Here is an 18068-nt window from a genome sequence, read left to right as displayed (position 1 = left end):
AAAGAACTATAATTATATAATTAGTATACGCAGATCCTGTGTGAGGCACCTGAGACTACTCTGACTTACTTTGTGAAGATTTAGCTAACTTAGGTTTCACTTCTGAAGAAGATCACAGAGAAATTATTGCCATCTCAATCTTTTGGACTAAACTTTGCCCGTATCTAACACAAAAAACAGTGCTTTCTATTTCAGTAGTGAATGCTTCTGGAATAATCATAGTATTAACTTGGGCAGAAAGGAGGTTATATATTTGTACAGAACAGTCTATGTTATTAAAATGTTAAGTTGAATATATCATGCTTTCCTCCTTAGTTAACAAACTTCTCTTGTATAGAAACAGAAAGAAAAAACCCCAGCTTCTACTGAGAGAATTTGTATATGCAAGGCTGGTAAGTTTAAACAAGATAGTGAATATAAAATTATCATCAAAGAGAACCCATAATCTTTAAAGTTGCAGCTGATTTCAAACATTCCTTTTGATAGATTCCTAGTACAGCAATTTTTTAGAAGTATGAACACTCCAAATCTCCTCTATTTATAGGGAAGTTTGTAACAGGTTCAACTGGAGACATCAAAAACATTTTAAATAGACATCACAAGATGCATCTGTAGTTTAAAGGTCAAATTTATTAGGAGATTAAGAGATGTATTATACGTGGACTATAAATACAGCACAGCTGACTTTATTCACAGTCAGACAGCCAATGCCAACCTATTTTGTAGACACCCTTGTTCTTTTGTTCCAAGAAAAGTTTGCACCGTAAGACTTGGATTTAGGTTTTGGAATCTTCTTCTCTTCAACATCATAGCTCCAGCCTGGAGGTTACAGGGGTAATAGTGGGGGAGACAAGAAAAGAAGAGAATTTAAAACATTCTCAGCATACAATATAGAGCAAATGCAACCTAAACCTTCCAGCTTTAGTATCTTTTTCTCCACATAGGAATCCACTAGATTTTCTTCCTTTGTAGCTGGCAGCAGAGAAAACTGAAATGCCATACATGTGACATACACCCATTGTCTCAGCTTGTAAGACTTCACCATACTACCTATCTCAATTTTCTTTACTCCTGCAAAAACTTCACAGTCATCAGTGAAAAGCTCAACCGGGAACACTGAGTGTCCTGCAAGTTTATGGCTCCACAACTTCATGGCATTAGAGATGTACTAAGACTGTGTGTATGCTGGGCAAAAAAAACAGATAAAATAAAGAAAAGGAAATGTGGGAAAAAATAGCATACAGAAAATCACTCCCAAAGGTCAGGAGAGAATGGAGACCTTGGAAATCTAGAAAAAAAAAGAAGGCTGAGAGGACCAAAGGAAGAGCAAAGAAAGAGCAAGGTCAGGTTGGATGGGGCTTGAGGCAATCTGGTCTAGTGGGAGGTGTCCCTGCTGATGGCAGAGGGGTTTGAACTAGATGATGTTTAAGGTCCCTTTCAACTCAAACCATTAAGTTAATTCTGAGATTCTTTGAAAAAAACTTCAGAATCAGAAAGGAGATTAATATTTAACATTTTTTTAAGAACCTAAAAAATGAGGAATAAAAGAAAAGAGAATGAAGTTATAGAAGACAAGTAAATTATGTGATAGTTAAGCAAGAAAAATGGTAAAAAATGTCAGAAAAGAGGAGGTGGAGACATAAGTGTTTATGTAAATCAAAATGCAAATTGGTTGCAGCCTCCAGGTGCCTGGAAAGTTGCCAGGGCAGCACTCAATATTCCAAAGTTTGGTCTCTTTAGCTGCAACATTTCACTCAAAGTTGAGATACCTGAGTTGAAGCTAGAAGGTGTCAAGTATGCAGTTTTAACTGACACTAATAAGATGATACTTTTCTTCCCTAGTTTTAAAACAAAAACTTGATAAATCCTAAAAGGCTTAACATATATCTGAATTTTTACATTTAAGATAGTAACAGAAAACACTCAAGATACATCTACGCATCAAAACATGTTTTCTAAGATACACAAAGTATCGTATCATTGTGCCTCAATTTTGGGTATTCACAAAGTCACACAAACAGTTTCTTCATGTTTATTAGGCTGAAGCAATGTTATTTTCCAACTTAACTATTCTCTGTAGAAAATACTGTAATACAAGTTTTAAAAACATATTATTTCCATCTGTGCAAATACTGGCTTTTGCCTACTGTTCTGATTAAAAATATAAGCTTAAGTAAACAGACAAAACTAGATCCAGACACAGACTTAGGTATTTCAACATCCAGCATTGTAACACCTAACTCTGAGGCACTTGGATGCTGGAAGCGAAATCTACAGCCCTGAGTTATTGCTTCGTCTTTTTACACACTAGACAGAGAGAAGCTGGGTGCCTCCAAATGAGGTTTGCATTTGCCAGCACAGTGACTTGGGCTGCTGAAGCTACGCAAAATTCACAAAGTTAGTTACATCTAACTTTGGATTGGAAGAGGCCACCATATGTGATACTTTCACATTCTGGAACAGTCTCCTTGAGTTAGGAACCTTCAGCTGATCATGACAGAGAGCAGAGGTCAATTTTATAATGGATCATAATGGTGGGGGAGGTTATTCCTGCCCAGAACCCTGCCATACAAGCTAAGTGGATAGAAAGCAGATTTCATTGCCTCTGGAAGAACATCTTAATCACCTGACTAATCATTACTGGGGAGTAGAAAAACTCTCCATCGTTGTTACTAAAGCTGTATGTTTTTAAACAACTGCATCAGCCATGTGGGCAGGACAAAAAAGAATGTAGGTTGACAGGCTATAATTCCATCCAGTTGCTGTGTTTTCTCCTTGCCTAGACTTCAGACCATCCTCAGCTGTCATATTTTGGAGAGAAAACGTTCCCATTTTTGTAGTCAATGATGTTATTTCTACATTAGAAAATACATTGGATAGGGCAGGCAGAAACAGCTTGTCACAGGTTTCTGAAGTTCTTTGTTGAGAAACTATAAACTATTAATTTTCTTCCAGAACCTACCTGAGTAAGGCTTGGTTCTCATTCAAAACAAAGATTCTTGCAAAACCATTACAAAACTAATGCTAAGAGGCTGGAACACTTTCCCAGAAAATGAAAGGCCTAGATTCACTGCATTTGGCACCCTCAGCAATATTCCCCCATTTTCCTCCTCCTCAAATAAAGCACTAACAGTTCACGAGTTTTGTTGAATAGAGGGAAGGTACTTTATCCTCTAATTTTTCTGTTGTTAATACTTTGAGATGAAGATTGCCTATAGAAAGCTGTATCCCTGACACAGAATACGTACCATTTTTTTCAGCAAAGGCAATGGCATCTTCTTTAGTGGCGAAAGTAAGAACCATGTTGGATAGTGGATCAGCTCTGTAAGAAATCAGATGACAAATTTTAAGCACATTTGAAATATAAAATAATTATATTTGTATTTAAAATGCTAGTCAAAGGCTGTATTATGCAACTTTTTGAAGTACACCTCAGGTGCCATTCAAAATTCCTTTATTTTTAATTATTTCCTGGATGAACACTGACTTTCTGCAGGCTATTGTTTCACTCTTACAGTCTCTTAAACCTTCCTCCTAACGTCTTGCAGAAATTATTATTTAGATTTTTTATTAGACAAACATGTCTAACCACCTGCTGAGGTTATAAGTAGTGTTCTTTTCAATTTTTAAAGCTGTGTAGTCCCTCTCATTTTGGAAGATCAGGAAGCTAAAGGTGCCCATGAGCCTGGGAGACAATGCAGGAAGACCAAATTGCAAGAAACTACTGAAAGAGCTGCCTCTCAACTGTTCTCTCTTTGAAGTTAGAAGGGTAAACAAAAACACAACCAAAGATAAATTGAACTCTCTACAGTAAGGGACATATCCTAGGACTGTCAGAGGGGAGGGGAAGAGGGGGAAAAATAGCTTCTAGCAAAGGAAACAATGCAATTTTACATGATGTACACATGGAAAATCAATATATCAAAAACATACATCCAATATATTCCTCAATTAAAAAAAGAAACACAACAAGAGGATAAAGGAAGAAATTACACTTTCACAAGCCGCTTAGATGGGCTCTCACAAAGACATTTAAAGATTTCTTTTGCAAAGGCAGTAAGGAGAATTATGAACTAAGAGTCAGTCCATGGTGTGATCAGTGGAGAATCAGGTGACCCAACTATACTGCAATATTTTGAGAACTTTTGCACATTATTCTTCTCTTCCACAACTAGGGTTGGAAAAATCTCCTCAAGACTACTTAGCTGGGAAAAAAGAAGTTTTACACTAAAATGTAGTGAGGGACTAGTGCCTACTCAGTACTGCAAGTCTGGTGTTTCAGGACAGCCAGACGGGATAGGAGGACTATGCAGAAATATTCTCATGTGGGATCATCTTTCATCCAATATAAATGTAGGTTTTAAAATTTCTTTTTGTAAATGAGCTATCCATGTGTTTAAATTTGTGATAATCTGTGAGCTAACTGGAGTTCAGAACGGTCAGGATGATGTCCTGAGTGTCAACAACAGCAGTTGTTGTTTCAGTTTCACTGAAAATAATTGTATCAAAGAAACAACAAATGCAGCATAAAAAGCAAACAAGACTATCAAGTGATAGAAATATAGCAGAGATGTGCACGTAAATAAATATACTGAGTTGAGTGGAAAAAGACTTTAATCCCTAGACCCTAAAGGGCTCTAATCCACTAATCCCACTACATTACTGAAAAGTAAATGGGAAAACTTCTAAGAACTTTTATTTGGAGAAATAAAATCTGAAGAGAATAAACTCTTCTTACTTAGGTACTCTTGAGTGTTAAATGGTAATTTGAAATTACCAGAATGTCCACTAACAGTTTTTGTGAGAATTCCCTAAAAATTGAAAAGCTGGTTTACAAAACTCTTGACCTAGCAATGTTAATTCTCAACACAGCACTTGCTTTTGGCCTAGCTGGAGCTTGCTTGCACACAAAATAGCCCTTTCCTTGACACAAAATTAAAATGCATGCAGAGATGGATTAATTCAAAACAGCCATTCCAGTTTAAATTCCCACAATAAACTCACTCCAGGACAATTTAACATACAGGTAAGTCCTTAATACCATGGCTCATTTTTCTAGGTGGTTTATGTAGCACAAATGGTTGTGACTGTTAAAAAGGTTAAAAGCCCTCATTTTGGCTGAGACCATGCAAAATGCCACCCAGAAAATGGTAATTTGTCTGGGGAAGTTCAAGTCCGCTGGAAAGCAAAGGAGGGTTAAAAAAAACCCCACAACCAAAAAAACCAACCTGAACTGAGGCAGGTGTTAGTGGCACCTGCTACAGTACTATGATTTGTGCAGTGGTATAAGTAGGTATATTTTAGTGGCTGGACACCTGGGGGCACACAAGACAGCAGGGAAAGGTGTATTGCTGGTCAGTGGTCTATCAATTAATTGAGGCCCTGTGAAACAGCCTGCTCATTACTTGCTTAATGTAGCAGCTACCTGTAGTAGTTGAGTCATGCAAGCCATACATGTATTAAATAATTGAAATCTTATCCTCTGAAACATCAGTTTAAATGTTTAAGATGAAATGGTGAAAACTCCAGGATGTGCTTAAGATGCAGTCATTGCTACATACATGCACAAAGTCGTAAAAAAGGTATTTTAAGATTATATTTTAATACAATTACTATTTTAATTCGTGTTTAGTGTTTTTTCTGCCCAAACAATAGGTGAGCTTGGCTTCTCTAATGCTTTGCAATACCAATGCAACTGAGATGTTACAGGTTAGAAGCTGCCTCAATTTTTAATGGGAAACCAAGATAAGAGGAAGACTTGATTCCAGGGTTATTTTGAACTAGTATTTCTGGATACATTTATTTTCTAAATAAATAAATAAAAAAAAACAACCAACAACTGTAACTGAATTAAGAATGCTAATAATCTCAAAAAATGCATCCTGAAATTATTTCATATTTAAGGCTTTAAGTTATTTTTCCACAGAATTTTGTGTTTTGATCATAAGTGCCACTATAGATTGCAGCCAGACATTTTCAATACACATATCCTTTCAGAAGTTGGAAAACTAACCTCTAGTGATTAATTTTTGTTTATGTAGAATAATTAACTTTTCTAAATATGCCTCAAACAAGACAGTTTCCAATGAAAATTACAAAACTGTCAGGTGAATTGCTGGCACAGTCCTCACAGTTTACAGGAATTCTAACATTGTAAAAGTTAGGTAACGTATTTATATAAGGAAAAAACAATGAAAAATTAGTTGTATCCAAGTTATACTCACAACTACAAATTACAGAATATTTTTCTAATTTTAGTAGAGGGGTTAGTAAAACTGCCACTTTATACCTCTGGAGGGCAAACCTTGACCTGCTCAGAAGACTAAGTCCCTTGGGAGGCTGCCTTGAAGGATAAAGGAGTCCAGGAAGGCTGGACATACTTCAAGAAAGAAGTTTCAAAGGCACAGGAGTTGCTGTCCCTGTGTGCCAGAAAACCAGTAAGCGGGGTAGGAGACCAGCCTGGCTAAATAGGGACCTTTGGCTGGACCTCAGGAACAAAAGGAGAGTCTATGACCTTTGGAAGAGGGGACAGGTCACTCATGAAGTCTATAAAGATGAAGTGAACCTATGCAGGGTGAAAACAAGGAGAGCCAAAGCACAGCTAGAGCTCAAACTAGCTACAGCTGTTAGAGATAATAAAAAATGTTTCTGTAAGTTCATTAACAGCAAAGGGAGGATTAGGGAAAATCTCCATCCTTTATTGGATGCAAAGGGAATCCCAGTAACAACAGATGAGGAAAAGGCTGAGGTGCTCAACACCTACTTTGCTTCAGTCTTTAGCAGTGGAACTAGCTGTTCCATGGGTATAAAGCCACATGATCTGGGAGACAGGGAGGGGGTGCAGAATGAGGTCATCACAATTAAAGAAGTGGTCAGAGACCTACTACACCACTCAGACACACACAAGTCTATGGGACAGGATGGGCTACATCCAAGGGTGCTGAAAGAGTTGGCAGATGTGATTGCCAGGCCACTTTCCATTATTTACCTGAAGTCTTGGCTAACCGGGGAGGTCCCAATGGACTGAATGGTAGCAAATGTAACACCCAGCTGTAAGAGAGGCAGAAAGGAGGATCCAGGAAACTACAGACTTGTCAGTCTGACCTTGGTACCAGGGAAGGTCATGGAGCAGATCATCTTGAATGTCATTGGAAGACATATAGAGGATAACCAAGGAATTAGGCCCAGTCAGCATGGGTTTATGAAAGGCAGGCCCTGCCTGACAAACCTGATCTCCTTTTATAACCTGATGACCTAGCTATTGGATGAGGGAAAGGCTGTGGATATTGTCTATCTGGACCTCCAAAAAGCATTTGACATGGTTCCCCTTGGAACTCTCATGAAAAACCTGGCTGCTCATGGCCTGGATGAGCACACAATCTGTTGGGTCAAGCACTGGCTGGACACTCGGGCCCAAAGAGTGGTGGTCAGTGGAGTCAAGTCCAGCTGGTGGCCACTCACAAGTGGTGTTCCTCAGGGCTCAATGCTGGAACCATTTCTGTTTAACATCTTTATTGATAATCTTGATAAGGACATAAGAGTGTATTATCAGTAAGTTTACAGATGACACCAAGCTAGATGGGAGTGTTGATCTGCATGAGGATAGGGAAGCCCTACAGAGAGAGACTTGGATAGATTAGATGGTTGGGCTAATGTTAATGTTATGAGCTTCAACAAGGCCAAGTGCCAGGTCCTGCACAACCACCCCATGCAATGCTACAGGCTTGGGGAAGCGTGGCTGGAAAGCTGTCTGGCAGAAAGGACCTGGGGGTTCTCATTGACAAGCGGCTGAATGTGAGCCAGCAGTGTGCCCAGGTGGCCAAGAAAGCCAATGGCATCCTGGCTTGTATTAGAAATAGTGTGACCAGCAGAAGCAGAGAGGTCATTGTACCCCTGTACTCAGCATTGGTGAGGCCACACCTGGAGTATTGTGTCCAGTTTTGGGCACCTCAATTCAAGAGAGAGATATTGAGGTGCAGGAGCAAGTAGAGGAGAGGTGAGTATTGCTATTTTATGTCTAGCTAAATTTAAAAGATGCAACTGAGAGCTGAGAAGGATTTACAACTTCCAGTAACTAATATAAACCTCTTTCTCTGATGCTGCCATACACTAAAATCATTGCAAATGTAATTGCTGAAATTTCTGGCTATTAACACTTTTTTCAAACTCTATGACATGGTGTTGTGAGCTAAAATCTGCTTTGAAACATCATTACTCATATGACTAACAAACCCAACCACTTACTGTAAGTACTGTTAAAATACAAGTAGATTAACAAATAGAAAGGACACTTCAAACTTCAAATTTAAATGACCAGTAAGAGCCAAATATAGAAGTAAAGTATTTCCAAATTCATTAACTACTCACGTAGAAGCCCAGCCCATTAAAGGGTTCTCCCAGCGCTCCCTGTTATCAAATTCCATCTTCCATTTCTTTGTGTTGTTAACTCCTGCTTGCATTGCATTACGTGTGGGAACAAAAATGTGAACTTTTCTGGTTTTGATGTGCTCATCTGGAACACCAGTTAAAGCAGCAATATCCTATGAAAAACACAATGGAACTTGTTAAAAAAGAGTTCAGTTAAAAGGCTTGTAAAATAATAGTGCTTATGCTATTTACAAAAATTCATGCTTTATTTTTATTTTTAAAGTTACAAAAAAAGAAAAAAAAAAGATGCAGAAAACTGTTATGAGTCCAGCTGTATAAAAGTAAAGCTGATGTATGTTGGGGATGCTATCTCCCTGTCTCTACCAGCTGAATTAGCTGCTGCACGGATCAGTTACATGAAGCAGCTCACCTCCCAGCTACACAACAGCTGGTTCCAAAAGAGGGACATGACAATGCCTCCCATCCTCTGACCACAGCTTCAAAATCAGGACTTGTCCAACTTCCACCAGGTATCAAAAATGTGGAAATACATAAACTCTTATTTCTCCTTTAAAGAAAATATTAAGAGCAGAGACTGAATTATCAACAAATCCCCAAATTTTACATTACTATTAGAAGCCTGAACTTCGTATCAACAGGATTATTCACCAAAATCCTAGCCAGTCAACTACACACTGCAGTGTAAGTGCTTTTACTGGGGCTTAAGTCTGTATATAAATAATTAAGAGGCACCAACATCCATGCTGACTTAAGAAGCTATGCTTAGCATGAAGAAAGAGGCAGGAGGTTACCTTCCCACAATAATCTATTGATTGTTTGACACTGCAGAGCAGGTACTAGAATTCAACTCTCTTATTTCTCAAACCGTTAGGTATTACACAAAACCAACTCCCTAATTGTTTTTCAAACTATGAATATCAGCTTTTGATAGTCAATTCTTCTGTTGATATTCAAAGTCACACAGAATCACCAAGGCTGGAAAAGGCCTTTAACATCAAGTCCAGCCTATGACCAACACCACCAAGGCAGAATATTTGATTCTGGTAACATACTTCAGTATTTTTGTGAAAGACAAAAGGATGTAGGAGATTCCAAATGTTAAAAAAAAAACACAACACAAAAAAACCCCCATGCTTGTAACATTTTATATAGTCAGTAGTAGGATGCCCTTTCTTTACTAAGGCCTGGCACTTGTAATCCCTCAACAAATAAACATAACAGAGATAAAAACTAAATGATCACAAAACCAGCCAAAAAACATTAACTGGCTTTAGCAAAGAATAAGATAGGGAAAAACCTCACAAGATCTACTACGAAAAATTACCCTCGGCAGCATCTGATACAATCGAACTGAACTTCTTGCTAAAAACTAAACAGCAATTACATAAAATTAACCTGTCAGTTCACCCTAGTAAAGAGTGAAATCAAACATCAAATCCATCTCTAAGGATGCTAAACTACTCCTGTTCCTTACACACTTAAAAGGCCAGTGGGAGCTCCTTGGTCTCCCCTCCCTGCCCTCCCCTTCCCTCCTCTCTTCAGGAACAAAGAGTAAACCAGTAGAAGTCCAAAAAAGTGCAGCAAAACTCTGGGCATATCGAACTCATCTCACAAGTACTGCCATGACTTGAATTAAAAGACAAGTTTAAATAAAACACTGTGGCTTTACATGTCTGTAGCTATCAACTTTATGGGATTTGTTTTGTGGCAAACTTAAGGCTCTTGATGCTGTCAACAGATCATCCTTTGAAATTATACAAGTCTCATTTTTATTTTACTTCAGAAAACAATTTTTAGGAGATCAGTCCCTAAAAACTACACAAGGAAACAAGTTTAAAGTATTTTACTTGTAATTAATTAGAACACCAGGGGAAACAAACAGGCATACACACTAATTTTCCAACTTCTGCCATTTCTATCCAGACTCCTAAAAGCAACTGTCAAAATATCTTAAAAATTCTATTATAAATGCTTTTATTAGGACCAAGTAATATTTATTTTTAATATGAATCTAGCAGTGATAGGAAAAAGAAACACTACAAGTCACTGGAATGTTGCAACCTGTATGTAAGACACCTCCTGACAGACTGGCATTTCTGACTGCTGTAGCTTAAACCACAGTTTCAGGAGGAAATCGCTTGAAGTTTCTTACTTGAATTGGCCAAGTGCTTTGTTAAAAAAAAAGTGGTTTTTACCTGCAGTAAAGTTTGGTGGGGCTTCAGTGTTTCAGCTTGCCTGTTTACAGGAAAAGGCTACTATATCAGCCTTTATTTCTGTATTTAACAAACATGACTATTGAGAAAATGTGAGAATATTCACAGAAAATTTCCTTTTCCTCTCTTAAATAGTCTACTACATGCAGAAATTCCAGGTTTGTTGCCACTTAATACCTCCAAATATATAAGCTTAAAAAAGCTCAAAATTATTATTTTAAAATTTATTTTTACTATTATTATTTTCAACAGTTCATCTGTTATTAATTTGATACTTCAGAGTTAGAGGTTTTTAAATTGTTACAGAATTCTGTGTAGTTAGAGATGATGCTAAACAACATTATGGACATAGACAATTTCTCTTGTCAAGCACATAAGTGCATATAGAATACAGTCTAAAAAGAACATTAAAAACCAGCAAATGTTATATTTATGAGGTAACTACAGTAAAAAATATATGCCTAGACTTGTTAATCTAGATGAAAATAAAACCAAAACCCCAGAAAAACAGTAAGTCCCCTCAAGCCATGTTCTTATGGGCATTCAGCTGACTCCAAACTGAAGTTCTTTCACTAATGCTATAGGATTCTTCCCATAAAAATCCTTTCAAGGTGAAAAATAAAACCTGCCTACTTTCAGAAACTAAAATATCTACATGGTGTTGCTAGCTCTTCACACGTTGGTTCACTATATCTAAATTTTCCATGCCTTCTGGGAATCTAGCAATTGTTTATTGATATCTTCCCCATTTTAAAGCTGGCAATTGAACAGACAGTTGTTAGGACAATGAGTTTCTGGTTTCTGAAGCCCAAGTTGTCCTGACATAAAATCACTGTTTTTGCTTGCTGTAGACATGTAAGGTACTGTAGCATAGCTGAGCTGTTGCCAAAGATATGGAATAAAAAGGCTTGGCATCTATCACATACTTGACACCTAAAGAGCACAGAAGCTCTAAAATTCCTATTCCCTGTAGGCGCACTCTTAGTCTAGACAAACTGATTTCTCACACTTTTAAAATGCATTACAACACTCTATTGTGATCATTTCATCCACACAGCTCCAGCTAGTGACAGAAGAACCTGTCCTTTAAGCGACATTTCAATGGGCTAAAGCTCCCGCTCCAAGATGCCATTAAAACAATATAATACTTGAAAAGAACTATGCTGCACTGGATTGAACTCTTTACTGTGTCTTCAGTGCTTTGTTCTGAGTTCAAGTTCTCATTGAAACTACCTGTGAACCAACTTTCCAAAACAAAGATGTTTTTGACAGCTGGTTTCACATTACTATCTCTTTCTTTCTTTCTTTCTTTTTCTTTCTTTCTTTCTTTCTTTCTTTCTTTCTTTCTTTCTTTCTTTCTTTCTTTCTTTCTTTCTTTCTTTCTTTCTTTCTTTCTTTCTTTCTTTCTTTCTTTCTTTCTTTCTTTCTTTCTTTCTTTCTTTCTTTCTTTTCTTTCTTTCGCTATATTAGCACAGTAAAATGTTAGTGAGGTGGTTTTATTAAAAATTAACAATGCTTCACATTTTTAACACAAGCTATCAACTAAAAGGTGCATTCTGACACACTTTTTCTTAATATACATGGGGGATTTGATAGAAACCTCTGAAACGTTTTCAAATTTAAAATACTAACTTTGAGGCATTTTGCCTCTTGGAATAAGCTGAGAGGGACTTACTACTTTTAAACAGCAGAAATCACATCCAATTGCTTACAAATGAAGAGGACATTTTGTCTTTATTATAACACTATTTAAGAACAATTGTCATGGTGGAAAGCCTGGTAAAGCTTCTTGAAAGAGCAACAAGAACTGATACATGTGCTATACAGCAGCGATAAAAACTGGATCACAGAGGCAGTGTCAATGAAAGTATTTAGCATGAAGATGACTTTTAAAGGAAATGAGAAGTTTTAAGTACCTCACTAATAGCACATATTCCAAAGGGGACAAGAAATGGAACTCAGGAATTCAAGGGAAAGAGACAAAATGATTGAAAGTATCTCTGAAAACAAGAGACTTTGAATAGATGGGTCAGGTGTGCATAAAGGTGTCGTGTCTCTCCTATGACATTTATTTCCACAGATAGGCAAAAACTGTACATAACCACTACAACTATCTACTGTTCAGCACCGCCCCCCCCTCTTTTGTTTTTTTTTTTTTTTTTTTTTTTTAATAAAGGAAACGGGGAACAAGCAATGGGAAGTTGATGTCAAAACACAGAAAAACCTCCCAGCAAGCTTCCAGCAACCACCCAGGATTTAGAGTCTTGCTAGCCGCTCTCTTTTCAATACCAGAATTTCACACATTTCAATGACCATTATGACTTCAAAGAATCAAATTTTCATCATTGTCCATCATCTGCCGGCTGATTTGTATAAAGGAGTTCTTCTGCATGCACTCCAGACAAAGGCCTCCTTACTTTCGTGGCTATATATCAAGTTTAAAAGTTCTGTTTGTGACAGTTGTGTCTGTGGTAAATTAGGGTAACACTGAAGGAGTGCAGCTGCTCTGCAGGAACCTCCTTTTTGGCATCATTTCACTTAAATAAAAACTGAATAATTAGCTTCTGCCTTTATTAAACCACAAAAAATGCCACTGGCCTTAGTAATTACTTCCGGTTGCCCCACCTACTTAACCTCAATAGTTTACACTTGTTAGAAAGGAGGGAAAGTAGAATTTTTCTGTACTTTATAGGAGTTTACAACAAGTTCCTCTCTTCCCCACCCCCAACATGTTTAACGAGAGTAAGTGCATAAAGTTTTGCTATAAATTCTTGTTGAGATACACTTCCTTTAGGAGCTGTTACATCAAAGCACAGAACATATTGCATAATATAAAATAGCTGACGTGGAAGAAGCTTTTTATTTAGTGTGCTCAGCTGCATAGGCTGTAAGTCAGGATGAGAACATTTATGTTTCTACACTTCAATACAGTATTTTTGAAACAAATGTGAGAGAACAGAATCTACTATGCAAATTTTAAGTGGAAAAATGGAGCAAAATGAACCAAATGTGGTCAGACAACATTTATCTAACAGCTACAGACATAGCAAGGGGGAAAAAAAAAACATCTGCCCTTGAGAAACTCTGTATCACGCAGAACAGTTTTCTTTCAGGCCTTAGAACCATTTTGCATTATCACAGTGATCTGTGAACACAGAATTACCCATAACGTGCTCTCCCACCCTGCAGAATGGTTAATAGGTAAGTTGGGAAAAGCAGTGTAAGAATCATATTTTTAAAAAGAAAACTTAACACTATAAACAGGAAACAGGATTCAAAAATAATAATGACTGCACAAAAGCTTCTTTTTAAAGAAAAACTCCTTCCATAGGCAGTTTTGCAGAAAATATGAAACTGGATATGGAGAAAAGAATATGCTGAGAAATGGGTCTTACAGAGGTGGAAAGTGTCATCACTGGTATCAACTTAAGTCCACTGTAATACTTATTAGTCAACTGACTGCCATGATGCAGAGGAGATGTCAGCATCCAAACCAATCCAATATTTTCAAGTGCTATTCATGTCAGCAGACTCTGCTCATCATTTTGTATTTCTCAGCTGAGGAGATGCTACTCTAATAGCAACAAAGGCTATGCATTCGCTGTTGTTGCAAAACCTCCTTGGGAACTTCCCTGTTGTCCTACTGCACAAGGCACTCCACCTTCCCTTTTCAGGCTCAGTATTATTCCATGCTGCTTGCATGACATGCTACACACATGATGGCATTACATATCACACTCTGCATTAAAGCAGTGTCACTTGCATTTGTTCAGAGAGAACACACCAAAAGAGACAACAGAAATAATTGACTGGACTACTAAAAATGACAAGTGGTCTCTACATATTGGTACACGACTTCACACTAGGAAGTAGAAAACTTCCTGCTCATCAACCCTTCTTTCACATCTTAAAAAATTTTACTTATATAGTCTGCATTACATTCCCAAATTTTGTAGTCAGATTTGTCTCCCATAAAAGTTGTAAAAGATAGTTTTCATTATTAATGGTAAAGTTATGGCAAAAGTTGCTGAGTTGGGCTTTTGTTAGTTTAACCCATAATACTAAAAATATAACAAAAAAATTCCAGCTTTTCACCTCTCAGTGCCCTGACAAACAGAGAGACTTTTCTTGACAAGCATACAAAAAATACCTATCCTTCAGCCGGCATTCTTGAAGGACAGGTAAACATTTTAGAAATTTAAAACTTAAGCATTTGAAACATGTAAGCCCCAATTTCAGCACAGACGGGTATTTCATGCTCAGTATAGTTTTTCTGCCAAGAAAGAATCAAAGAGCAGACAAAACTATTATTTAACTATTCATAATATATTTTTTACTGTAACAGTATGTTTTAGTTTTGTAAATGCTGTCTGGGTAAATACCATTAAAGTGAAGAAGAATCAGATATAGTAGTCATCAGAGATTTCAGCGTGGTCATGACATTCTTAAATTGAGAAAATCATAAACAGCGTGCTCGTCTTGAACAATGTGGAAAAAGATCTGAATTACTTGCAGCAGATCTTGTAAAGTACTTTTTCATGTAAAACAGCAAGACCTAGAAAGAACACACTTTCTAAAACACACTCGAAGTAAATGTAAGCAAATCTTTTGCTTACACACACAGAACTGGCTGGCTTTTTTATTATCTGCAAGGTATTTTAAAAAACAGTTTTCTACAGTGCACAGCTTTGAAGCATTGTACAAGAACTTCACAATCCTCAGATTAAAAAATGTGCAAAAAATCAATTAGTTAAGAATAAGACAATAGCAGTAAGCCAGTAAGTTTTTAGAATGTAATCTTTCAAATAAAAGGAGAGCCAGTTCTTGCTTACCTGCATTTAGAAAAGAAGGTAACTGGACAATTGAAATAATCTGATTCCTCTTAGAATGATTTACAGTTACGGCAACACTCTGTAAATGCAACTGTTCTTACGGATACTGTTTCTCACTTGGAAAACAAAAACTCAGGTAGGAAGGAGCTTTAAGGGACAGTAGATGGAAGTATTAGGAGCTAGAGCTCATCTAGAATACAGAGTTTTGTATTTGTTCCCCATATCAGTTAAATTCTGTATATATTATTAAATATATAGTATATTGTAGTTCAAGTTCAGCGGCAGCATATTTTTTCAGACAAAATTTATTCTGTTTGCAGTTCTGATTATCTATGGTACTAGCATAAGTCACAATAAGCAGACTGGCTTGTAAAGCTACACAGAATACTTCAATACTGGCGAATTATACATTAAAGATTACTCTTGAGTTTACAGTCTATAGAATTTAGTTTTGATCATGGACACTCAAAGTTTCAACCAAATTTCACATTACTTGGGAATACTGGGATTAATTTCTGTATTTTTTGTGTGTTTCTAATGTCATTTTAGTAAAGTTTAACATTAATTGAACGCTACCTGTGTTTACAAAATAAATCAGAAGCACATGACTTAAGCGAATTTTATAAAGTTACTGTTTTCCAGGAATTCTGTCAGGAACAAGAAAATTAATCGTTATGATCTGCTTTATGCCCATTTGAAAACATAACAAAGCTTCCTTTAAAGTAGCCATTAAAAAGTTTTCCAAATAAGGCCCAGGTAGAGTTTCCAAATACAGGCAACACTTGTTTCATAGTCCTCAGCCTTTGGAGGAGAAGGAGTCTAATCTGTTTTGAACGTGTGGCTGGGGTGCCTTTTCTGTTTTGTGGAAAGCTCCCTTACCAGCTCAAGCTGCAAAAGATCTAAGTGAGCGTGACATTCAAAGCCTGGCACTGAACTGGGACACTACTCACAGGAGCTCTGCAATTGCTGCTGTGATTCAGAAGCACCTGGGCCAATTAATACTCTAACCTAGAAAGCAAATATTCTAAGGTATGAGCTGCTGCGTTCAAATTTGGATGTATGGCAGTCTTCGGAGTTGAGAACTCTAGTAAGACTTCCTATGATGAAGTTGTAATAAAGATTACCCCTACAGTCTATGAAACATCCATTGTGGATTCAGTTTTAACTAGCTAGCAATCGCCCTGGGCTGGCAGCTAGAGCAAAGAATACTAAATTATTATTTTTTTAATTTCTTATTGTGCATTCTGGTGCTCTTTTCCTGCCACCTCCCAACTACCTAGTAATTCCCTATTTAATGGGATCTGTGGAACATCACCTAACTTTAAGGGTTAAAAATTAACAAACTGTTTAGGTTTTTGTTTATTAAAAAAGACATTAAGCAAAGATGGAGGTGAAAAAAGCAAGAAGTAGTGTATTAAAAGTTTAACTTAACAATTTGTCACACTACTGCATGGTCTGCTACTAAGAACAATATTGAGAAATCCTGAGTTTATGTAAACCAATGCTTACCTTAATTGTGATGCATGTTCTCTATTCTTTTCATTTCCCTTATAAAGAAAACGTTTTCTGTAACAGATCTCTGCCACATAGTAACAAGTGGTGTGAGACATAAGGAGAAAAACAGAAGCAAATCCCCAATCAAGAAATGCAAATTTAGAACAAAATCCCTGTTGGTGCATCCTTTTCAGAAAAAAAGTTGCATTTAAGAAATTACAAGGAAGCTAGACCTGTTAAAAGCTGTTCCTTACCCTAATGAAAGACGTAATGCTTCCGTGTAATATGCATGGACTTCAAAAGTTGAAAGCAAGTGCTAAATAGTGTACATAATTTCCATACACAGCAGGTAGCGAAGCAAGAAAAGAACTGACACAGTTACCCTCATTAAAGAGATGCACAATAGAGAACTGTTATGCAGTGTTAGCATAGTGAAGATCTATGCAACAGGGATGTTGCGGCTATTAACAGCTTAAATGTTCACTGCATTTTGTTAATTAGTGCATACAGCTTTTAAGCCTTTGCGGTGTCTTAGAAGGTTTTTTTTTCTAAAACACAGTCATTCCCTAGTGGAGATGCGAGAGGTTGATGAGGCTTCAACTGTTTCATCATCATCAATAAAACACACAGCTTAATACCATCGGACAAAAACTGTTTCTTTAAATTTATCTATATTAGTTAAAATGGAAGCTTTCTACAATTGCTCTTTAAATCACTGAATCATAACTAGAATGTGTTAGTGTTATTTCACAAACTGTTTTTAGCTTGTTCTAACAAAAAGTCTGTCCCTGTAATTTATGCTTTGGCCTTCACATGCTTAGCCTTTTAGGTTAGTCATAGGACAGAAATCATGGTCTTCTACAAGAAGATACAACAAAGAGAAGTCTGTCACCAATTAAGTTCAGCAATTCAACTTGATACACCACATCTTTTCTTTAGTTTTCTATTACTGTGGGGAAAAAAATAATCAAAGGAGAGTACAACATACAATTGCATTTACTAAGAAGTGATAAAATACTAAGAAGTGATAAAATACTAAGAATTTGTGTTGGAAACAGACATTACAGAAGATATTTGACTTCTGACTTATCAGAGAGTCAGAATTAGGTGACCCAACAATGCTTTCAAATAAAGTGGGCAT

The 18068-nt window shown here is 36.9% G+C and overlaps 1 protein-coding gene across 1 annotated transcript in view; it reads right to left on the bottom strand.

The window, feature by feature from the left end:
* Positions 1-610: 610 nt before the first annotated feature.
* NDUFS4 (NADH:ubiquinone oxidoreductase subunit S4) overlaps positions 611-18068 on the bottom strand; it is a 45261-nt gene continuing 27803 nt past the window's right edge. The window contains exons 3-5 of the mRNA XM_051641886.1: positions 8368-8540; positions 3249-3322; positions 611-819 (exon numbers count right to left, since the gene is read on the bottom strand). Of these exons, the coding sequence (XP_051497846.1) occupies positions 716-819; positions 3249-3322; positions 8368-8540 (351 nt within the window). The 3' untranslated portion in view covers positions 611-715. The remainder of the gene's footprint in view (positions 820-3248; positions 3323-8367; positions 8541-18068) is intronic.

Source organism: Apus apus, chromosome Z, assembly GCF_020740795.1.
Source record: "Apus apus isolate bApuApu2 chromosome Z, bApuApu2.pri.cur, whole genome shotgun sequence".
NCBI lineage: Eukaryota > Metazoa > Chordata > Aves > Apodiformes > Apodidae > Apus > Apus apus.
This window is presented reverse-complemented; position numbering and strand designations above follow the sequence as displayed.